This window comes from Pelobates fuscus, chromosome 7 (assembly GCF_036172605.1).
Source record: "Pelobates fuscus isolate aPelFus1 chromosome 7, aPelFus1.pri, whole genome shotgun sequence".
Classification (NCBI taxonomy): Eukaryota; Metazoa; Chordata; class Amphibia; order Anura; family Pelobatidae; genus Pelobates; species Pelobates fuscus.
Genome location: NC_086323.1, coordinates 58,417,393 through 58,441,935, shown reverse-complemented (window position 1 = coordinate 58,441,935; position 24,543 = coordinate 58,417,393). Strand labels below are relative to the sequence as shown.

General features: G+C 43.9%; 1 protein-coding gene across 2 annotated transcripts in view; it reads right to left on the bottom strand.

Annotated features, from left to right (window-relative positions):
- The window catches only part of SLC44A3 (solute carrier family 44 member 3), a 181,015-nt gene that overhangs the window by 87,061 nt on the left and 69,411 nt on the right, over nucleotides 1-24,543 (bottom strand). For both annotated transcript variants that reach the window (XM_063428333.1, XM_063428334.1), the window contains exons 7-8: nucleotides 20,729-20,818; nucleotides 19,795-19,919 (exon numbers count right to left, since the gene is read on the bottom strand). In XM_063428333.1, the coding sequence (XP_063284403.1) occupies nucleotides 19,795-19,919; nucleotides 20,729-20,818 (215 nt within the window). The remainder of the gene's footprint in view (nucleotides 1-19,794; nucleotides 19,920-20,728; nucleotides 20,819-24,543) is intronic.

The following is a 24,543-nucleotide window of genomic DNA, read 5'->3' as shown; positions in this document are numbered from 1 at the left end:
GCCGAACGGAGAAACATAACGAATCCCCATTCGGTAGTAATAAAGTACCGAATGAGGGAATCACTATCTAGGTGAATGTAAATGTGGATGGCAATTATAAATGCCTGTTTTAACTGCCGAACGGAGACCGACCGCAGGGCCCATTCTCGTGGAACCCTTTTCGGATACCAACTCGTGTGCGGTCGGTCAAACTTTCCCTGCCTGTAACTACCGAACCCCTGGTCCGATCTGGGTGAATTTTGGATATTATATTCACCCAGATCAGGGCTACCTAGCGGTACCCTGATATTAAGGATATGTGATGGTTTAGGGGTACATCCAAGTTTGGGGTAAAGTACTGTACAACTTAAGGGGATTATGACTCACTCTGAGGGGAGGAGATGTGTGGGAGGTAACAAGAATGGTATTGGTTACTGTCATAATTACTGTAGTTCCCTCCCTTGCATGGGAGCAGGCTTTATAAGAAACCTTGGAATAAACGATTGTCAGTTCTACTCCTGAAACTGTGTGTCGTCCAGTTATTGGGAGTGCTGTGGGGATTTCGCTGAACCTTTTTACCTGCTGGAAACTCTGCTGTGGATTTACTAATGACTTGTTCCTGAGCCTCCCTTGGATCTAAAGTGGAGAATAGCTGCGAGAAATCAGCTCTCCGCTACATTGGTTGGCAGCGCTGGGATCCAGACTCACAGAGGAACAAGGATTAATGGAGATTGACCTTTCTACGCTAAAAAGAACCACATTGAAAGACCTTCTGGAAGCGAAAGGTGTTTCTGCCAGCAGCAAATCCAAAGCAACGCTTATCACCGAAGTAATGGCAGAATACAGAGCAGAGGAGGTCCAGGCCACGGAACAAAGACCTGAAACAGAACAGGAGGAGTTCCAAAGGCAGTTACAATACAGACTGGCCTTTTATGGGGAAAACCCACCCACAGAGATCATCTCTAAAACCATGACAGAGGTGCAGGAGTTTGTGAAGAGAAATAGGAGACCACAAACACCAGAAAGAAGTACAGCAGGAGCTGTGGCACAAGAGGGTAAGCCCAAAATTCCCTATCAAGCTTTTAAAACGTATGTGGAAGCAGAGGAGGATATAGATGCCTTCCTCCAGGACTTTGAGAGACTGTGTACACTGCATAACATACCAAGGGAAGAGTGGGTACCCATATTAGCAGGACGGCTGTCAGGAAGGGCAGCGGAAGCCTACCGCACTGTACCAGATGTGGAAATTAGGAACTATAACCGGGTGAAAGAGATTATCCTGGCCCGGTATGCAATAACAGCAGAGGCATACCGGAGACGTTTCAGGGAATTGAAAAAGGTGGACAAAGATTCACATGCAGAGTGGGCTTGCCGACTAGAAAGGGCAGCTCTTGGGTGGATGCAGTCGAGTAAAGCGAGGTCCATGGAGGACTTGTTACAAATGCTGCTGTTGGAGCAGTTTTATGAGGGTATATCCTCAGAACTACAGGAATGGGTGAGGGATCGTAACCCCACCACCCTCACCGAGGCTGCCAAAAAGGCAGATGACTTTATGGATGCTCGCAGACAAACCAAGGCAGTGGGTACCAAACCGGCCATGCGGCCACTAGGGGTAAATTCATTTTCTCCTAACCCTCAACCCCCACCAAGACCCCTTCCTCCACCAGCACCAGCAGCAGCGCAGCAGAGATACCGCACACCTGCTTCTGTGCAATGCCACCGATGCCAGAGGTGGGGACATTACCAGCGAGATTGTCCGCAGTCCAGGGAACGCAACACCTGGATCCGACCAGGGCCTCCACCACCACCACCAAGAGCAGCAGCACATCATTACCAGGACGAGGTACCACTTCCCTACAGCTCTGCCGTTCCAGTCACGACTGTGGAACAGTGGGAAGTGCTGCATGAGGCCAACCCCTTACAGGCACATGCGGATAACCGCCAGCACCATAGGCAGACCGTATATCTGGAAGGGAAGCCTATGCAGGGGCTCCGAGACTCGGGAGCCACTATCACCCTGGTGCAAAGCCATTTGGTTTCGGACAAGGCCAAGCTGAATAAGACTGTGGCTGTCAGGGTTGCAGGGGGAGCCGTGTATCGGCTAGACACAGCCAGGGTACATTTGCATTGGGGTGCGGGGTTCGGGAATGTGGAAGTGGGACTAATGCCGCAATTACCTGCTGAGGTGGTCCTGGGGAATGATCTGGGCAAACTCACCTCCGCATTTGAACCACAAACTACTGAAGAAGCACACCCAGTAGTCACCAGGCAACAGGCCCGCACCCAACAAAACAACGCACTGCCGGAGGTCCAGGTAAGAAATTCCTCCCCTTCCCTAGACTGTATCCCTTGGGCCCCTCCTGACGAGTTTGTAGCCGAGGTAATCACTGACCCTACCTTACAGGTATACCGAGACAAGGTCACCTCTATCCAACCGGGGGCAGAGGGGGAAAGATTTGTATGGGACAGACAGCTATTGTACCGGGAAACAAGTAAACAGATAGATGGGTCAGACCCCATTGCTACAAGGCAGCTGGTGGTACCTCAGAGGTACCGAACCGAATTACTCCGGATAGCGCACGATATTCCGCTATCCGGACATTTGGGGGTCAGCCGTACCAGATATCGATTGACCCAAAGTTTCTTCTGGCCAGGGATTAGCCAGGAGGTACGCAGGTACTGTAATACCTGCGACACGTGCCAGAGGGTGGGAAAGAGGGGGGATAAGCGTAAGGCGAGGCTGCACCCCCTACCCATAATTGAAGAACCCTTTCATAGGGTTGCCGTAGATATTGTAGGCCCCTTCCGGAAACCTAGCCCCTCGGGCAAACGGTACATCCTGACCGTAGTGGACTATGCCACTCGCTACCCCGAGGCGGTAGCTTTAACAAATATACATGCAGAGACGGTGGCTGAGGCGCTGATGCAGATTTTCTCCCGGATGGGGTTACCCAGGGAGATCATCTCGGATCAGGGCACTCAGTTCACGGCAGAGGTTACCCAACAACTCTGGAAGTTCTGCAAAATTAAGCCTATAATTAGTGCTCCGTACCACCCCCAGACTAATGGGCTCTGCGAACGGTTCAATGGCACCTTAAAACAGATGCTCCGAACCTTCGCCGAGACTCACCGAGACTGGGAAAAATTCCTGCCGCACTTACTGTTTGCTTACAGGGAGGTGCCGCAGGAATCTACAGGATTTTCCCCCTTTGAACTGCTGTTTGGGAGGAGGGTAAGGGGACCCCTAGACTTGATTAGAGAGCACTGGGAGGGAGACCGTAGCGTGGACGGTACCCCTATTGTACCATATGTGTTGGCCCTCCGAGATCGCCTGGAAGCACTCACCAAGACGGTAAAGGAAAACCTACAGGCAGCTCAGACGCGTCAGCGCACCTGGTACGATAGGGGCGCCAGGGACCGCAGCTTTCAGGTCGGACAGAAAGTTTTAATTTTAAAACCTGTCCGACACGATAAGCTACAGGCCGCCTGGCAAGGCCCTTATAAAGTGGTAGAACAACGATGTGACACCACGTATATAATTGGCCACTGCGCAGGGAATGGGGGGCGACGCATGATCCATGTGAACATGCTGAAACTTTACCAGGAGCGTTCAGAGGAGGTGACAGCTATCTGCGCCCCCACCTCTGAAGAGAGCGACAGCCTACCCCTCCCCGATCTGTTAGAAGATGGACAGCTGGCTGGGGATTTAGGAGCAGTTGTATTGGGGGATCGGTTGAGCCCACAGGAGCGTATCGAGGTACAACAACTCCTGCAGGAAAAGCAGGAGACCTTTTCTAATGTACCTGGATACACCCCTCTGGCCACCCACCGAGTAGACACCCCCGGTCAACTTCCCATGCGCCAGACCCCATACCGCATCCCTGAAGCGGTCCGGGAGAATATGCGCAAAGAGATTGAGGAGATGATACAGTTAGGAGTGATTGAGCCCTCAGATAGTCCCTGGGCATCTCCAGTGGTCCTCGTACCAAAGCGGGACGGCACGACCCGCTTTTGCGTGGACTACAGGAGACTGAATGAGAAGACCGTATCCGACGCATACCCGATGCCTAGGATCGATGAATTACTAGACCGGATGGCCAGGGGACAATACCTTACCACGATTGATCTGTGCAAAGGGTATTGGCAGATTCCCTTAGCCCCGGAAGCCATCCCTAAGTCCGCCTTTGTCACCCCATTCGGCCTGTACCAATTTAAGGTCATGCCGTTTGGGATGAAAAACGCGCCGGCTACCTTCCAGCGGATGGTGGACCGCCTCCTAGATGGGTTCCAAGACTATACCTGCGCATATCTCGATGATATTGCCATATTTAGCGATACCTGGCAGGAACACTTGGCCCATATAGGAGCGGTTCTAGACAGGATCCGGGAGGCTGGTTTGACCCTAAAACCAGCTAAATGTAGTATTGGGATGGCCGAGGTACAGTACCTGGGCCACAGAGTGGGCTGTGGTAAGCAGAAGCCGGAACCCGCCAAAGTAGAGGCAGTATCACAGTGGCCTACCCCGACAACTAAAACCCAGGTGTTAGCCTTCCTAGGGACAGCAGGGTATTACCGGAAATTTGTCCCCAATTATAGTGCCCTGGCCAAACCCCTCACGGACCTGACACGTAAAAACCTTCCCCGCCAAGTAACCTGGACCCCGGAGTGTGAGCAGGCATTCCAACACTTGAAAGATGCACTTGTTAATGCCCCTGTCTTGGCCGCTCCCAATCCAACTAAACGTTTTCTTGTTCACACAGACGCTTCTATGTTTGGATTGGGGGCAGTATTGAGCCAAGTCGGGGCCGATGGCGGAGAACATCCCGTGGCTTACATCAGTCGCAAACTTTTACCCCGGGAAGTAAGCTACGCCGCCAGCGAGAAGGAATGCCTGGCTGTGGTGTGGGCCTTGAAGAAATTGCAACCCTACTTGTACGGACAGGCTTTTTCGCTGCTCACGGATCACAACCCGTTAGTCTGGCTGAACCGGGTGGCTGGGGACAATGCCAGGCTGCTGCGCTGGAGTTTGGCGCTGCAGCCTTTTGACTTTAACATTCAATACCGCCCGGGTAAGCAAAATGGAAACGCCGACGGGTTGTCGCGACAAACTGATCTGGAGAAATGATCCGTGAGCACCCCGGTCATCCCCAAGCCGATCCGTGTGGGATCAGACTGTGTATGCCGGCTTGTGGGCAAGGGGGAGCAGTGTAGCGGAATGCAGTGAGCCTGTCCTGCAAAATGCCTGTGTGACTATGTTTGTATATGTTTTCCCTATGTTGAAATTGCTATTCGTGTGTGTATTATGTGAATTGTATGGTATTCGGTAGTTTCCATCCGTACTATATACTTATGGAAACTACCGAACGGAGGGACCACCCCAGAGAGAAGTGTGCCGGCTATTAAAGTTCACATTCCTTCCAACCGCAAGTTAACCGGCTCATTAGCATTGTATCTGGGTGGCCGCCATTCGGCATGCGTACACGTGGCGGCGGCCATCTTACGCATGAAAATCCCAGCGGTGTTTGGTCGTCGAGTGCCTGGAACTCCAATCGGACACTCAAACAACCAAACACCGCTGAGACCTCCAGAGCTCCGTAACTGCCGAACGGAGAAACATAACGAATCCCCATTCGGTAGTAATAAAGTACCGAATGAGGGAATCACTATCTAGGTGAATGTAAATGTGGATGGCAATTATAAATGCCTGTTTTAACTGCCGAACGGAGACCGACCGCAGGGCCCATTCTCGTGGAACCCTTTTCGGATACCAACTCGTGTGCGGTCGGTCAAACTTCCCCTGCCTGTAACTACCGAACCCCTGGTCCGATCTGGGTGAATTTTGGATATTATATTCACCCAGATCAGGGCTACCTAGCGGTACCCTGATATTAAGGATATGTGATGGTTTAGGGGTACATCCAAGTTTGGGGTAAAGTACTGTACAACTTAAGGGGATTATGACTCACTCTGAGGGGAGGAGATGTGTGGGAGGTAACAAGAATGGTATTGGTTACTGTCATAATTACTGTAGTTCCCTCCCTTGCATGGGAGCAGGCTTTATAAGAAACCTTGGAATAAACGATTGTCAGTTCTACTCCTGAAACTGTGTGTCGTCCAGTTATTGGGAGTGCTGTGGGGATTTCGCTGAACCTTTTTACCTGCTGGAAACTCTGCTGTGGATTTACTAATGACTTGTTCCTGAGCCTCCCTTGGATCTAAAGTGGAGAATAGCTGCGAGAAATCAGCTCTCCGCTACAGACTATACCTATTAACTTGACTGTTGGTATCTTACACGAGGAGAACTTATCACTTATGCTCATTTCGTCTCCCTCTGTTCCCATAGTTCTGGGGTACCCATGGTTAAGGAGACATAATCCTATTATCGATTGGGAGTTAGGGGAAATACTCTCATGGGGTCAGGGTTGTCAGGAGAGGTGTTTACGCAGGGTATCCCCATTGGCTGTAATTAACACACCAGACAGTTCTACCCAGTCTAAGGGGATACAGATACCCCCTCTATACCTGGATTTAAAAGCAGTGTTCGACAAAAAGAACGCTGATACGCTACCCCCACACAGGACATTTGATTGTAAAATTAATCTATTACCTGGTACCATGCCGCCCAGGGGTCATGTATACCCTCTATCCACTAAAGAGAATGCTGTTTTAGAGGAGTATATTCAGGAGAATTTAGACAAGGGATTCATTAGGAGATCTTCCTCTCCTGCCGGGGCTGGATTTTTTTTTGTTAAAAAGAAGGATGGTTCACTCAGACCTTGCATCGATTACCGAGGTTTGAATAAAATCACCATCAGAAATGCCTATCCTATCACGTCGCAGCAATGTACGTTTAAGAGGAATAGCGGAGTCAGTCAGTGTGGAGGAACTGTCAGAATATATTAAAGGCCTATGTGGGAAAATTGTAAAAAACTGTGAGGAATCTGCATGGGAGCTGGATCAAGTGCATCGCCTACCAAGACCTCAGTTCCTTTCAGTAGATAAACCACGGGATGTAATAGCAAAATTCCATTATCCAAAATCTAAAGAGTTGCTGCTGCAGTCAGCAAGAAAGGAGCCTAGCCTCCCTGCTCCTTACAAAGATGTACTGATTTTTGCTGATTTGTCTGTATTAACTATAGCAAGGAGAAGAGAATTTGCGGAGTTCACAAAAGTACTGCGAGACCAAAAAATATCATACCGTTGGGGCTACCCGACTAAACTGTTGATTTGGAGGAACGGTGCATTACATGCAATAAAAGAACCAGAAGAAGCGAGGAATAAATTAAAAGAATGGGGAATGTTAACAACACAGAATGGAAATTCAAATAAAGCAGAAAAGAAAATACAAGCAGAATGGACGGTTGCTGGCACACCTGGTTATAAAAACTTAGATGTTGCAGAAACTGTAAAGTGAGGTTCAGGGCTTTAAAAAATTATTATTATTATTTTTTTTTAATAGATATCTATGTTCTCATGTTGCTTTAATTAAAGTTGACTATAGCAAATTAAGTAGTATGCCAACACCAGTTTAATGTGTATAAAATTAGTGGCCTTTTGCTCCCTTTAAGTGGTGGTGGTGGGTCTTTAAGGGTTTCAACAAAATACTAGCGCTTGAAAAGAATAATAAGAAATAATAGTCTGCAATATATTATAGTACACGAATTAGGGTTGTGCTTAGCGTAAATGTAGTAGTCGGATGCCCAGGGTAAGAGGGATAGCACAATAACTATTCATGTTTTTGTTTTTTGTTTTTCTCTCTCCTTCCCGTCTTTTTTTTTTTTTTCTTCTTTCTCTCCGTTATTAAGATTGATGTAAATAAATGTAACAGTTACAAATGTAGATTTATAGTAAACCTTGGGTAACCCTTGGGTAACAGTTACAAATACAAATCTAAAACAATAGCTTGGGTAAAACAAAATGGAAAAAATAAAAATTAGGTATATTTAGTAATAGATTAATTATAATTAAAAAAGTGAGAGAGGGAAGGGGGGGGGGGAGAGGGGAATGAGTATGATAGCTTGTTTTTGGTTTTGCCATTTGCTATTAGCTTGGCCTCGCATTGAGTGGGTCGTTTTACTCACGCCCCCTGGCCGTTACAGGAAATATGGGTATTCCTGAACAGGCCATTAATTTATCCTTTTCAATAAGGGTGTATATGTATTTGATGTGTTTTTTTTTGGTGGTTTTTCTTTCTTGGTTGTGATTCTTTTTATTTTTTTATTTATTGTGTTTTATTTTTCATTTTTTTTTATTATTTGAAGTTAGAGAGTATTGCTGGTTATTTTAGTTTTCTTTCTCTCAAACGGAAGCACAGCATAAATATTAGGAATACACAGGTAATTAATAGTGACTTAGGCCCAAATATGGCAACATTTTTAAGGGTTATAAAGATGTAATTGAAAAATAAAAACACATAAAAAGTAACTATGGATACAAGATTTAGAATATTTACCATGAATGTTAATGGATTAAATAGTCCACATAAGAGACGGTTGGTGCATCAGGAATTGAGGAAATCTAAGGCAGCTGTAATATGTTTACAGGAAACACACTTCAGATCTCAAGAGGCCTTTAGATTAAAAATAAGACAATACCCACAGGAATTTCATGCATATTCAGCCAATAAAACTAAAGGAGTAGCAATTTTAGTTCATGCAGATTGGGGTTTTCAAGTGAATATACAATATACAGATGAGGCGGGACGGTTATTAATATTAGTAGGCTCCTTGAACGGGATTGAAATTACATTGGTCTCTTTATATGCCCCAAATACTTTCCAGATAAAATTTATAAAGGCAGCATTAAAAAATTTTTTGGAGTTGCGTGTGGGCCATTTGATAATATGTGGCGATTATAACACAACCCTTGATCCAACACTGGATATCTCTAGAACAGAAGAAAAAAGCCCTCATCCCTTGGCCGTTAGTAATAGTGAGAAATTAAGGAAATTGATCAATAATTACGACCTATATGACACCTGGCGATGTCTGTATCCATCGGGTAAAGATTATACGTTTTATTCTTCTGCACATATGACATACTCAAGGTTAGATATGTGCATAGTAGATAAACCTACTTTGAATAATATATTAGAAGTGCACATCGGCCTTAGAACTTGGTCAGACCATTCACCGGTTATAGTTACATTTCAAGCTAAATACCCGGGACGGGGAATGGGGTCGTGGAGAATGAATGAGGCAGTGTTGGACGATGAAAAATTTTTTTTAGAAGCTAAGGAGGCTCTCATTAAATATTTTCAGGAAAATGACAAGGATGATATAGCAGCCGTTATGGTTGGCACAAAAGGCTGTAATGAGGGGCTTTTTTATAAAATCAGGGGCTAGTAGTAAAAAGAAAATGGATGCTGAACGTTTAAGATTACTTCAGGTACTATCCAAATTGGAAGAGGAAAATAAAATTAAACCAAATAGATTGTATGGTAGTCAAATAGCTAAAGTAAGAAAGGAACTCTATGTATTGGCATTAGCAGAAACAGAAAAATATATGAGAGCATTAAAATTTAAATTTTATATTCATGGCAATAAAGCAGGAAAAATGTTAGCTAATATGCTAAAAACAAAGTATCTTCAAACAAAAATCCCCTATATGATCTCGACGAATAATTGTAAATTATTTAACCCAAAAGATATTGTAGCTGAAATAGCAGGTTATTATAGGAAACTGTATAATTTAACGGAAGACTCAAATATATTACAGCCTTCTGGCTCTGAAATAGAGAAATTTTTGGAGGAAATAGATCTTCCTAAAATTTCAGTGAGTCAACAACAGATGTTGGTGGAGCCATTTATAGAAGATGAAATAAGCAAAGATATATTGGCTCTTCCCAAACATAAAGCACCAGGGCCAGATGGTTTTTCTAACTATTATTATATCAAAATGGAACCGATCTTGACACCATTTCTTACGAAGCTTTTTAATAGCTTTAAAACACCAAATGCGATACCGCCGGAAATGTTAGAGGCATTTATAGTAACCCTTCCTAAGCCTGGTAAACCACTAACAGAATGCGCTAACCTCAGGCCCATTTCACTCTTAAATGTAGATATAAAAATATATGCTAAAGTATTGGCATCTAGAATAAAACCGATCCTATTGGGGCTTATTTCAGAGGAGCAAGCTGGTTTTGTTTCAGGTAGACAAGTAGAGGACAATACAAGACATTATATTAATCTTATAGAATGGGCAAGTATTAATAATTATCAGGGGATTTTGCTTGCTTTGGACGCTGAAAAAGCGTTTGATCGTTTGAATTGGGGTTATATGGAGCATGTCCTCCAGAAATACAATTTTCCACAATCCTTTGTGAACAATATTATGGCATTATACTCAAAACCATCAGCGAAGGTTATGAATACTGGCTTTATATCCTCTAAATTTGAGATCTCAAATGGAACACGCCAGGGGTGCCCACTTTCCCCAATAATTTTTATAATAACCTTAGAGCCCTTGATTAGACACATAAAACAACATGCTGGTATATGTGGGTTAAATACCCCGGTTGGGGAACAAAAATTAGCTCTTTTTGCTGATGATGCGCTTTTATTTGTATCAAAACCTAAAGAATCATTACCGTATTTAGTTAAACTGTTGGAAAGATTTAGTATGATCTCCTATTATAAAAATAATGTTAAAAAAACCCAGGCGTTACCGTTGGGTGTACCTAAAACGGAGATAAATCAATTAGCAGGTACTTACTCGTTCGATTGGCGCAAAGATTTTCTAACATACCTGGGCATAAAACTTACTAAAACGAGCTCTCTTTTAATTAAGCATAATCATATTCCTGTATTACATAAATTAAAAGATCAGTTAGAAAATTGGGGGAATTTGGGGACATCTTGGTTAGGGCGTGTACATACAATTAAAATGATGGCCTTACCCCATATATTGTTATCTTTTTCGAACTATTCCTATGGCTGTGCCAAAAAAATTATTAAAAAAATTTCAACTTATGTTTAACTCATACATATGGAAAAAAAAACCGCCAAGGGTGGCAGCTAGGCTTACAAGGCGGATTGGGTATTCCTAACATTATTAAATATTATCAGGCATCTATGTTGTCCTATGCTTTGGCAGTACTTTTCCGTTTAAATTCACCAGTATGGTTAAAACTGGAACAAGCTTGCGCTAAACCCTATTTAATAGAAAAGCTTTTATGGGAGACCTTAATGAATGGGTCAATAGGCAAAAACATGCTTTCTACGACAAAATTAATGCTCTATCATTGGTCAAAATGGACTCCTAAATTGCTAAAAGGTGTAAAGCTATTAGTCTTAGCACCATTATATGTAATAAAGTACTTTATACAAGATTTAAATTTGAATACTTGGGAAACTAATGGCATTAGTAAAGTGCATATGTTATATAATGAGGCAGGGCTCAAATCATATCCTAGTTTGCAGGCAGAGTTTGCCCTTCCGAATAAAGAGGTATTTTCGTATTTAAGGATCAAGAATTTTTTGTTAGAAAATAAGCTGTTAAAATTAGATATGGCCTTAGTGACTTGGTTGGGTAAATTCTGTTTGAACCCTAATATGGAGAGTAAACCTCTTTCAATATGCTACAAAAGCCTTTTATATGTAAATGGGGAAGAAAAGTTGCCTTATATGATATTATGGGAACGAGACCTATCAAAAACCTTTGATCTATCCCATTGGTATCAAACTATAAAAATTACTAAACAAATATCTCACAGCCTTACATATTGGGAAGCTTATAGCAAAATATTAATGCGTTGGTACTTAGTTCCCGCAAAAGTGTCTCGAATGTATGAAGCTGCCTCTGACAGGTGCTGGAGGTGTCAAAGGGAGAAGGGAACTTTATTACATATTTTTTGGGGATGCTCTCGTCTTGTACAGTTTTGGAACGATGTTAAATTAGTAATTCAAATTTTAATGGATACAGTGATACCAAATTTCCCTGAGTTCTATCTTTTACATATATACCAAGAGTGGAGTCGAATAAAAAATAAGGTAGTTATTATTCATATATTAATCGCTGCAAAAATAAGCATTGCTCAAAATTGGAAAAAAACAATCCCACCATATATTTTGGAAGTGCAGGAAAGAGTAGACAAGACGTATGAATATGAGAGAATAGTAAATAAAATAGAAGGAAGAGAAGGTGGCCATGAAAAAGCATGGCAAGATTGGTTAGCATATAGGTGTAAGGTATAAATAGAGGTTATAGCAAAAGGAGGAATAGCCTAAAACAGATATGAGGTTAAAGCATGTACATTATTGCATATTAAAGAATAATTGATAGGGTATGACTGCAAAGCTGAAAGATTTAGGTAAAAGAGTGTTAAAACTGTTAAAACAGGACGAATATGCTGAGCATTCCGCTTGTGAGTAAGAACTAATTGTCAATGTCAATTATGTTTACTTTGCATACTGGTATAAGTTGAATATAAGGATTATAAATTAAATCAAGGTAATAGCAAAGAAAAGTAAAATTGAATTTATTTTGTTTATGTATTTTTATTTTTATTTTATTTAGTTTTATGTTATTGTGTTTTGTGTTGTTTATGGCTTGTGTTGTTTTTTCTGTGTGTGTAAGAAATAAAAAATTAACAATGAAAAAAGAAATGCCTATCCTATTCCCCTGATTACCGAGCTCTTTGACCGGTTAAAGGATTCTAAAATTTTCACCAAGTTGGATCTCAGAGGGGCATATAACTTGGTGAGAATCCAGCAAGGCCACGAGTGGAAGACAGCGTTTAATACCCGCTATGGTCATTATGAGTACACGGTCATGCCCTTTGGTCTTTGCAACGCACCTGCAGTTTTTCAAGATTTGATTAACGAAGTTCTTAGGGGATTCCAACATGATTGTGTTATTGTCTACCTGGATGACATACTCATACACTCTAGAGAGATTGAGACTCACCATAGACAAGTCAGAAAGGTGTTACACAAACTTCTGCAACACGGTTTATACTGTAAGTTGGAGAAATGCAGTTTTGACCAGACCCAGATAGACTTTCTGGGATACGTGATTTCTGGGGAAGGCTTTAAGATGGATCCTGACAAACTCCAGTCTATTCTAGATTGGCCATTGCCTAAGGGACTCAAGGCTATTCAGAGGTTTATTGGGTTCTCCAATTATTATAGGCGCTTCATTAAGGGTTACTCGTCTATTATTGCGCCCATTACCAATATGACCAAACAGGGGGCGGATACTAAGACATGGTCTACTGAAGCTCTCGTTGCTTTCAAGAATCTCAAAGAACTTTTTGCCTCTGCTCCAATTTTAGTCCATCCTGATAAGACTTTGCCGTTTCTACTCGAGGTCGATGCCTCTGAGACAGGAGTAGGTGCGGTTCTGTCACAAAGGTTAGGGGTGGATAAACCACTACACCCGTGTGGTTTTTTTTTCCAGGAAACTTTCTGGGCCTGAGAGCAGATATGACATCGGAGACAGGGAACTGTTAGCGGTCATTAAAGCCTTAAAGGAGTGGAGACATTTATTGGAGGGGACCTTACACCCTATTACTATTTTGACGGACCACAAAAACTTGTCCTATATTGGGGAGGCCAAGCGTCTGTCTTCTAGGCAAGCGCGTTGGTCCTTATTCCTGACTCACTTTAATTATGTGCTGACTTACAGACCTGGTTCTAAGAACTCTAAAGCCGATGCTTTATCTCGCCAATATGAACCTTCTACTATACCGGAACCGGTTCTTTCTTCTATAGTTCCGAAATGCAATATTGTTGCTAATACGAATCTCAGGATTCACTCCCCGTTACTGGCCAAGATCATTAAGCTGCAACATCTAGCACCTAAACAGACTCCTGCGGGTCGACATTTCGTTCCTCCTGCTCTTCAACTGGAACTGTTGCAGTGTCTCCATAACAGCAAGATGGCGGGACATCCTGGTATTCGCAAAACATTTGCTTTGATCTCCAAAGACTTCTGGTGGCCTGCTTTACGTAAAGATACTAAAGATTTCATCGCTGCTTGTGAGGTTTGTACTAAAACCAAACAACCCCATACACTCCCTTGTGGATTCCTGCATCCCTTAGAGGTTCCAGAGAAACCATGGTCCTGTTTGGCCATGGACTTTATTGTCGATCTACCTATCTCTAAAAAACAGACTGTTATTCTCACCGTGGTTGACAGATTCACTAAGATGGCTCACTTCATTCCTATGCCTAAACTACCGTCTTCTCCCGAATTGGCAGAGATATTCGCTAGGGAGATTTTTCGTCTACATGGGATACCCTCCCAAATTGTATCTGACAGAGGCTCTCAATTTATTTCCCGATTTTGGAGGGCCTTCTGTTCACAACTAGGTATCAAGTTGAACTTTTCTTCTGCCTATCATCCTCAGTCTAACGGAGCTGCTGAACGTACCAACCAGAAAATTGAACAATATTTACGATGTTATGTTTCCGAACACTAGGACGATTGGGTCGGTTTGATTCCTTGGGCGGAGTTTGCACACAACAATCTCGTCTGCGATTCTACTCATTCAAGCCCCTTCTTCATGAATTATGGCTTTCATCCGTCTATTCTTCCTTCGGCTTCTCCTTCCCAGGGGGTGCCGTCGGTTGATGTTCATGTGGCCAATTTGAGGAAGTTGTGGGACCAAACTCGACAAATCCTTATGCACAACTCTATGCTGGTTAAGAAACACGCTGATAAACGTAGAAGGGCGGCTCCGGTCTTTGTTCCAGGTGATAGGGTATGGCTGAGCACAAGGAACATCCGTTTAAAAGTGCCCTCCATGAAGTTCGCTACCCGTTATATTGGTCCTTACAGGGTACTGACTCGGATCAATCCAGTTGCGTACCGTCTAGCTCTTCCTGCTACCTTACGCATCCCTAACTCGTTTCATGTTTCATTGCTGAAACCACTTATATGCAACAGATTTTCCTCCACAACAGCCCCTCCTCGCTCTGTTCAGGTGAAGGGTCAGGAGGAGTATGAGGTTAACTCTATTATTGATTCTCGAATCTCACGGGGGAAGGTTCAATATCTGGTCGATTGGAAGGGTTATGGTCCTGAAGAGAGGAGTTGGGTACCTCAAGAGGATGTTCATGCTCCTCGTCTCCGCAGGGCGTATCACTCCCGCTTCCCATCTCGTCCCGGTTCCTTCCGGTGGGCGTATCTGAGAGGGGGGGTACTGTCAGGGTACCTGAGGTCTCTACCTCCGAGAGAGGTAGAGACTTAGACGTTTATCCGTCCGGACGCCATGTTTCTCCTGTTCCTCGCGGTCGACCCGTTCACATAGACGCCGGCCGCGAGGGAGTTACTTCCTTATGTAGCATGGTGCCCGGAGACCGACGTCATGACGCCAATCCGGAACGACCTGTCACTCAATCCGTTGGAGACCAATCAGGACTCGTCGGAGGCGTGTCTATCCTCTCTAGCCAGGGTATTTAAACATACTTCGCCCTGTTGCTCATTGCCCTGTCGTGGTTCTAGCCTGTCTAGTCACACAGTGCTCTGGTGTTTTTCAGTTATCCTTTTGGTTACGACCCGGCTTGTTTGACTTACTCTGTTTACCTCTGTTATCCTTGACCCGGCTTGTTACTCGCTTACCTGTCCTCTCGTTCCCTCGACCTCGGCTTGTCTCTGACCATTCTCTATACTCTCTGTACGTTAGTCCGGCCATTCTAAGGTCCGGTATACGTACCCTGTACCTGTTTGTACTTTGCGTGTTGGATCCCTGACCCGATCCTGACACAGAGAAGATTAAATAATTATTTTACTTTCTATACCTAACAGATTCCCATTGTATTTAGGGGTCATTTGTAGTATTACAAACTGTCATATTAGGAATTACTACAGAAAATGCAGTCACATAGTCTGAGAAAGACCCTTTGAAGTGAAAGGATACTTAAAATTATAGCCACCATATAGATAACGTAAATGACGTCAAAATAGCCACCAGGAAAAGTTAACTCTTTCCTGGATAGGTATGTTTAGTGGGACAAGACTGCCATCTACAGTCCAAATACTAAAATGGTTACCTAGAAAGGAACCACACCCACAGTGATGCTATTGGTTTGTCAGGGTACCTGAAGTCTCTGCCTCCGAGAGAGGTAGAGACTTAAACGTTTATCCGTCCGGACGCCAGGTTTCTCCTGTTCCTCGCGGTCGACCCGGTCACATAAACGCCGGCCGCGAGGGAGTCACTTCCTTATGTAGCATGGCGCCCGGAGACCGACGTCATGACGCCAATCCGGAACGACCTGTCACTCAATCCATTGGAGACTAATCAGGACTCATCGGAGGCGTGTCTATCCCCTCTAGCCAGGGTATTTAAACATACTTCGCCCTGTTGCTCATTGCCCTGTCGTGGTTCTAGCCTGTCTAGTCACACAGTGCTCTGGTGTTTTTCAGTTATCCTTTTGGTTCCGACCCGGCTCGTTTGTCTTACTCTGTTTACCTCTGTTATCCTTGACCCGGCTTGTTCCTCGCTTACCTGTCCTCTCGTTCCCTCGACCTCGGCTTGTCTCTGACCATTCTCTATACTCTCCGTACGTTAGTCCGGCCATTCTAAGGTCCGGTATACGTACCCTGTACCTGTTTGTACTTTGCGTGTTGGATCCTTGTCCCGATCCTGACATGGTTATCACCTAAGGAATTTTCCCTTTAAAAAGTTAAGACAAGGGAAGAGAGGAGGCAGAATCGGGCAATCAGAGTAATCAAGAAAATCAGGAGGGAGAAAGCGGTCGGGGGCAAGACACTCCATGCAGAGCAAGAGAGAAACATTCCTTGACACTTAGCTACCTGAGAATATCTGATGAGAAAATATCTACTTAACTGGTAAGTATACTGGCTTCCATTAATTAATTAAAATTAATTAAAATTAATAGCATGATATATGACTGGATAAAAGCACGTTCAGATTTCCATATTTAGAAATCTTATTAATAAGAAATACATTATTACACTTTTATTCTGCAGATAAAACCCTAATTTTGTATTTATGTGACATATCATGTTAGCATATCGTGACATTTATCCAGCTGTATTGATTTGCTCTAAAATAAGATAAAATATCTGTTAGGCAAATTAAAATATCAGCTTATATAACATAGTAAGATTTTCTCTTAATTGGATGAATTCAAGGAAATGACTAATGACTATGACTGGTTTAAATGTGATTTTATTTAAAATTACATAAGAGTAGATCTTAATTGTCTAGAAGAGGTCTAGCCAGGACTGAAAGGGTTATTTCTAACTGCCAGCTGAAAGTTTTTATTGTTGGACTGACGCTGCAGCTCTGTGTGTGAAACTTTCACATTCCTTTTCTGTGAAGAAAGTCGTAAATCAGTCTTGACAGCTATGTAGTAGATTCTACACCGTTAGGAAATGTTTTTATATCACCATATTGTATTGCATATTCATGTTATACTGAATTTCCATTGATTATTTTCATGCATGTTACTCATTATTATTATTTAAATTGTTAAGAAATAAAAATTATCTATTTTTATAACAATTTGTGACTAATTGATATGATATACATTTCACTTATACGATACGTTCTTTGGGATCTGAGAATTAAATTAGTGGGTAATTCTGTTTTCTATTATCCCATAAATATCCCCACACCACTTGTCCCCAGAGAGTCAGTACAGCCAGGAGGGTCCAGTTGACCATCTTTCCCCTCATATATACGAAAGGCAAATGTATAGCCACTTTCGCTCTCGCACAGTTCGTAGAATTTTACGCCATACCTAAAGCGCTTTGAGAGGATGTATTGTTTGAATCCTAATCTCCCTTTATTTTTCAATAACGATTCATCAATAGATAAAAAAAAATTGAGGAGTATAAACTTCAGTAAATTTGTGCTGAAGATGGTCTACCAGTGGGCGTATTTTATGAAACCTATCATATTAAGAGTGATCTCTAGGGTGACAGAGGGTATTGGCATTGAAATGTAAGTATCTCAGCAGCAGCTCATATCTTGTTCTAGACATGGTTTGAGAGTACACTGGACTAGAACAGATTGGGTTGGTGCTCCAGTAAGAGCGAATTGATGGCTTCTTTATAATCCCCATGAGAATTGTAAGAGACCAGAATTTTTTAAGTTCAGCGACATCTGTGGGATGCCAAGCATGCTCCTCCCTGACTGCATAGCTATCTGGATTGGTATCAATAAATTGGGTAGTATATAAATTAGTCTGGGGAGCAATCTCCTCCCAGATGGTATCCCCTAAAAATAGCTCCATATATTGCATAGGGGAGAAGTCATCCACATTGACATTAATGCCTGTGTTGGCACTAAAAGGGGGGATGTTGGGCTCAGCTGACTGTGGAGGTACCCAGTCCTCCTCCACATTCGGCGTAGCAGGGGAATCATAGCTTCTTTTAGCAGCTGGCTCACACACAGATGACATGTCACTAGACGTGCCGCTAAACTGACCTGGGTCAAAATCAGACGCAGTGTCAGTGGCGTCAGAGTCTGACGCCAAGAAGGCATATGCCTCCTCCAAGCTGTACATGCGCTGCATGTTTCACACTAACAGACTAAACTAACAAAATACTAAACACAATTTTTTTTTTTTACACTAAAACAGACTAAAACAGTAATCCCTAAACTAACTCCTGTTAGAAGAATCTAATGGAGATTTGGTTTTCAAAACCATGTTTGAAATGTCAATATTTGCAGAGGCTCCTTGTTATGGGGTACCCACACTGTTACTAACCACTTACGGCACCCCTAAGCCAAACATTTTACGGCTCCCTTAGGTCCCCCCCCACCTGGGGTAACAGGGTCTACTGAAGCAGCGCTAGAATAAGGCACTAAAGAACCAATCCCAAACCAAACACAAGCAGACCTAGAGCACCAGCTGCCAGCTTACCTGACAGTCTTAACAGCTAGGTTTATTCTATTATACTTCGGGCGCAGGTTTTACTGCAAAGGCTCAACACCCTCGCACTAAGCGCCGAACCACAGAGCAACGCAACTCTCAGTGTAGCCTACTCTACACCATAGTGCAACTCCTACCCATCTAGGGCAGTACTAGCGCATGCCCTCACAGATTAACAAACAGCGCCACAACCAAAACCTAGGCCAAGCCCACCCATGCTGTTAGTTAGTGTTATTAAAACTGCGCCTGTTACTTTAGCATTGTTTCACTGACATATGTTTATCATGTATTAATTTAATTATATGCAAAAAAGTAGCCAGCTTGTTCCACCATAATAACAAAAATGTGCAGTTTGTAAATGCCACATTGATATTTCTGGAGACTAATCTATGTGTGCTGTTGTGGCACTTGATACATGTTTATAATTCTTCATGCACAAAAAAATAAAAATAAACAAAGGAAGTGGTATGTGTGTGTGGGACCGGAATGGTATAATCATTTTAAAAAGGGGCATAAGGAGAGAAACTGAAAAAAGTAAAAAATAAAATGACCTATCACTTTAACCCCTTAAGGACCAAACTTCTGGAATAAAAGGGAATCATGACGTGTCACACACGTCATGTGTCCTTAAGGGTTTAAGCCCCATTATGGCTCAAGTCTGTCTTTATTACAATTATGTTAATTTTTAAAACACTATCTCTGGAATATTGTTAGATCCCAAAACGATCTCTGGAATTTGTTCCATTATAAAATACTATAACCTTAGTGCTATTAAGCCCTGTATGTCCAGTAGCAGGTAGTAGTGAAACTAAATTGGTGCACATTTTAATCTTACCTTACATTATCTAGCGCTTACACCCATACATGAGCATATAATGGTTTCTTTAGGTTGAGCAATATATTGTTTTATGATATAGCAGTAATAGATTTAGATTCCAAAAACACAAAAAAGAGAATTACTTACGGTTATGATTGTAGAAACTATTGAAAATACAAGTAATAACCTTGCATTCTCCTTTCCAGTTTCAAGTAGGTAACTTGGATCATTCTTATGATCATAATATAGCCACCAAAGGATTCCAGACACAACTAAAAAAATAAAATAATAAAGTGTAGGTCAAACATGGGGTTTAAACAAATCTTGTAAATCCTTGTTATTGAGTGTGTAAAGTGATTAACAAAATTACTACTTTCTGAATTATTTACATTATATTTTACGCATTACATTTAGTGTTAATTTTTCTTAGGTCCTGTCATACATCAACATATTAATCAAATGTATACTGTATTGTATTCACTTTACTACACATAGTGTATATGAAAGAGAAAAACCTATGTGACACCCAGAGCCAGGCATAGCAATAGCAATTTCTTGCTTGTAAATTCCTAGTCATTTAGCTTTAAAATACACTAAATTGTTGCAGCTTTTGTCATCATAATCTTAGGACCCTTAGCCACAACTCATTTTATATATAAACTGATTGGCCCTCTGCTCTATGGTATGTACAGATCTCAGCCACAGCAGACCTGAAGGGACAGACACTGATATGCTGCAGGCTACATAGAGGGAAGGACAGCCCAGAAAAACACATAGTAAGTGTAATCATATATGTCACTAATTTTCTTTTATTTATACTTTTTTTTACATTTCCCTAATGCAAGTACTTATACTGCCACTGTAGTAGGGAAAGGTACACAATGTGCGTGCGAAGCTTCATGTGCTTTAGCATTAGGTCCCACCCATCGGCTGACAGAGGAGCACAACCCAGCGCCAAGGGACAATGGAGCTGGTATCGGGTAAGTAATCCATTCACTGCCACTGCTTATACAATATTCTTAAAATGTTTTAATCACAGTATGGAGATTATTAGAGATAGTTTAATTAACAACATACTTACATAGAAGTCCAAAAACAACCAGGGTAACAAACATGTGAACGAGTAGAGCGCTGATATATCGAAATGCTAAAACCATCAATATCGATAAAGCTGCAGAATGAAAATAATGGATTTAGAATTCATAATAAGTTAACAACAATTTATATGTACAGTGGAACCTCGGTTAACGAACGCCTCGGTAAACGAAAAATTCGGTTTACGAATGAAAATTCGTAAAAAAAAAATGCCTCGGTTTACGAATTTTTTTCGCAATACGAAACAAGTGTCCCGGTTTATAGCTCCGCCCCCTGCATACTGAAGTGTGGGTAGCACGTGAGTGTGTAGTGTGGAGGTGTTGGAGAGGTTTTGGAGCCATTTGCAGCAAATTGTTGAGCCTTTTGGAGCCATTTGCAGCAAGTTGTTGAGCCTTTTGGAGCCATTTGCAGCAAGTTGTTGAGTCTTTTGGAGCCATTTGCAGCAAGTTGTGGAGCCTTTTGGAGCCATTTGCAGCAAGTTGTGGAGCCTTTTGGAGCCATTTGCAGCAAGTTGTGGAGCCTTTCGGAGCCTTTTGCAGCAGGGTTTGGAGCCTTTTTGGTGCATCTCAAGAAGTGGAAAGGTAGGGAGCTGAGCTTGGTTGTTTGCATGCCTTTTACTGTGTGTTCTGCATTCTGGGGGTGATTTCCATGCCAGCTCATGTGCTGTGCATGCCTGTTACTGTGTGTTTTGCACTGTGGGGTTGCTTTTCATGCCAGCTCATGTGCTGTGCATGCCTGTTACAGCTCATGTGCTGTGCATGGCTTTTACTGTGGTTTCCATGCCAGCTCATGTGCTGTGCATGCCTGTGCCAGCTCATGTGCTGTGCATGCCTGTTACAGCTCATGTGCTGTGCATGCCTGTTACAGCTCATGTGCTGTGCATGCCTGTTACAGCTCATGTGCTGTGCATGCCTGTTACAGCTCATGTGCTGTGCATGCCTGTTACAGCTCATGTGCTGTGCATGCCTGTTACAGCTCATGTGCTGTGCATGCCTGTTACAGCTCATGTGCTGTGCATGCCTGTTACTGTGTGTTTTGCATTGTGGGGTTGCTTTTCATGCCAGCTCATGTGCTGTGCATGCCTGTTACAGCTCATGTGCTGTGCATGGCTTTTACTGTGGTTTCCATGCCAGCTCATGTGCTGTGCATGCCTGTGCCAGCTCATGTGCTGTGCATGCCTGTTACAGCTCATGTGCTGTGCATGCCTGTTACAGCTCATGTGCTGTGCATGCCTGTTACAGCTCATGTGCTGTGCATGCCTGTTACAGCTCATGTGCTGTGCATGCCTGTTACAGCTCATGTGCTGTGCATGGCTTTTACTGTGGTTTCCATGCCAGCTCATGTGCTGTGCATGCCTGTGCCAGCTCATGTGCTGTGCATGCCTGTGCCAGCTCATGTGCTGTGCATGCCTGTTACAGCTCATGTGCTGTGCATGCCTGTTACAGCTCATGTGCTGTGCATGCCTGTTACAGCTCATGTGCTGTGCATGCCTGTTACAGCTCATGTGCTGTGCATGCCTGTTACAGCTCATCTGCTGTGCATGCCTGTGCCAGCTCATGTGCTGTGCATGCCTGTGCCAGCTCATGTGCTGTGCATGCCTGTTACAGCTCATGTGCTGTGCATGCCTGTTACTGTGGTTTCCATGCCAGCTCATGTGCTGTGCATGCCTGTTACAGCTCATGTGCTGTGCATGCCTGTTACAGCTCATGTGCTGTGCATGGCTTTTACTGTGGTTTCCATGCCAGCTCATGTGCTGTGCATGCCTGTTACAGCTCATGTGCTGTGCATGCCTGTTACAGCTCATGTGCTGTGCATGGCTTTTACTGTGGTTTCCATGCCAGCTCATGTGCTGTGCATGCCTGTGCCAGCTCATGTGCTGTGCATGCCTGTGCCAGCTCATGTGCTGTGCATGCCTGTTACAGCTCATGTGCTGTGCATGCCTGTTACAGCTCATGTGCTGTGCATGCCTGTTACAGCTCATGTGCTGTGCATGCCTGTTACAGCTCATGTGCTGTGCATGCCTGTTACAGCTCATCTGCTGTGCATGCCTGTGCCAGCTCATGTGCTGTGCATGCCTGTGCCAGCTCATGTGCTGTGCATGCCTGTGCCAGCTCATGTGCTGTGCATGCCTGTTACAGCTCATGTGCTGTGCATGCCTGTTACAGCTCATGTGCTGTGCATGCCTGTTACAGCTCATGTGCTGTGCATGCCTGTTACAGCTCATGTGCTGTGCATGCCTGTTACAGCTCATGTGCTGTGCATGCCTGTTACAGCTCATGTGCTGTGCATGCCTGTTACAGCTCATGTGCTGTGCATGCCTGTTACAGCTCATGTGCTGTGCATGGCTTTTACTGTGGTTTCCATGCCAGCTCATGTGCTGTGCATGCCTGTGCCAGCTCATGTGCTGTGCATGCCTGTTACAGCTCATGTGCTGTGCATGCCTGTTACAGCTCATGTGCTGTGCATGCCTGTTACAGCTCATGTGCTGTGCATGCCTGTTACAGCTCATGTGCTGTGCATGCCTGTTACAGCTCATGTGCTGTGCATGCCTGTTACAGCTCATGTGCTGTGCATGTCTGTTACAGCTCATGTGCTGTGCATGGCTTTTACTGTGGTTTCCATGCCAGCTCATGTGCTGTGCATGCCTTTTACTGTGTGTTTTGCATTGTGGGGTTGTTTTCCATGCCAGCTCATATGGGTGTAAAGCATCTTTAATTTTTTTTTGCATACTTAGGGACGGTGGTGTCATGGCACCCAAGAAAGCAGCGGAAGCTGGGAAGAGGAAGAAGGTGATGATTCTGCTTGAGGACAAGAAGGAAATCATCAGGAAGCATGAAGGAGGAATGCGATTGACCGACCTTGCCAAAGAGTATGGAAGGAGTGCATCCACAATCGGTACAATCCTAAAAATGAAAGAGAAGATTACTGGGAGAGATGCAGCCAAGGGAGTCACCAGGGTCTCCAAGCAACGCCCACCTGTTCTGGACGAGGTCGAGAAGTTGCTCCTGCTCTGGATTGAACAGAAGCAGCGTGCAGGGGACTCCGTGACCAAGGCGATCATCTGCGAAAAAGCCAAGGCCTTGCACGCTGACCTCCTCAAACAACAGCCAGGAACGTCAGCAGATGCAGAAGGCTTCAAGGCCAGCAGGGGGTGGTTCGAAAGGTTCAAGAACAGATCTGGCATCCACAGTGTGGTCAGGCATGGAGAGGCTGCAAGTTCCGATGTTGCTGCAGCTGAAGAATTTGCTACGGAGTTCCTGGAGGTCATAGTTTCAGAGGGCTACCTTCCTCAGCAGGTCTTCAACTGCGACGAGACTGGACTCTTCTGGAAGAGGATGCCAAAGCGTACCTTCATCACAGAAGAGGAGACCTCATTGCCTGGCCACAAGCCGATGAAGGACCGTCTTACCCTCCTGTTCTGCGCCAACGCCAGTGGGGACCTTAAGATCAAGCCTCTGCTTGTCTACCATTCAAAGAACCCACGGGCCTTCAAGAAACACAAGGTGAACAAGGAGCAGTTGAGCGTTTTGTGGCAGTCTAACGCAAAGGCTTGGGTCACACGCCTCTTGTTTGTGAAGTGGGTCAATGCGGTTTTTGGTCCTGCTGTGAAGAAGTACCTTCTGGACAATAACCTGCCACTCAAGGCCATGCTGCTCATGGACAATGCTCCTGCCCATCCTCCAGGCCTCGAGGAAGACTTGCTGGAGGACTTTAATTTCATCAAGGTCATGTTCCTTCCGCCTAACACCACCCCACTACTCCAGCCAATGGACCAGCAGGTCATCTCCAATTTTAAAAAAC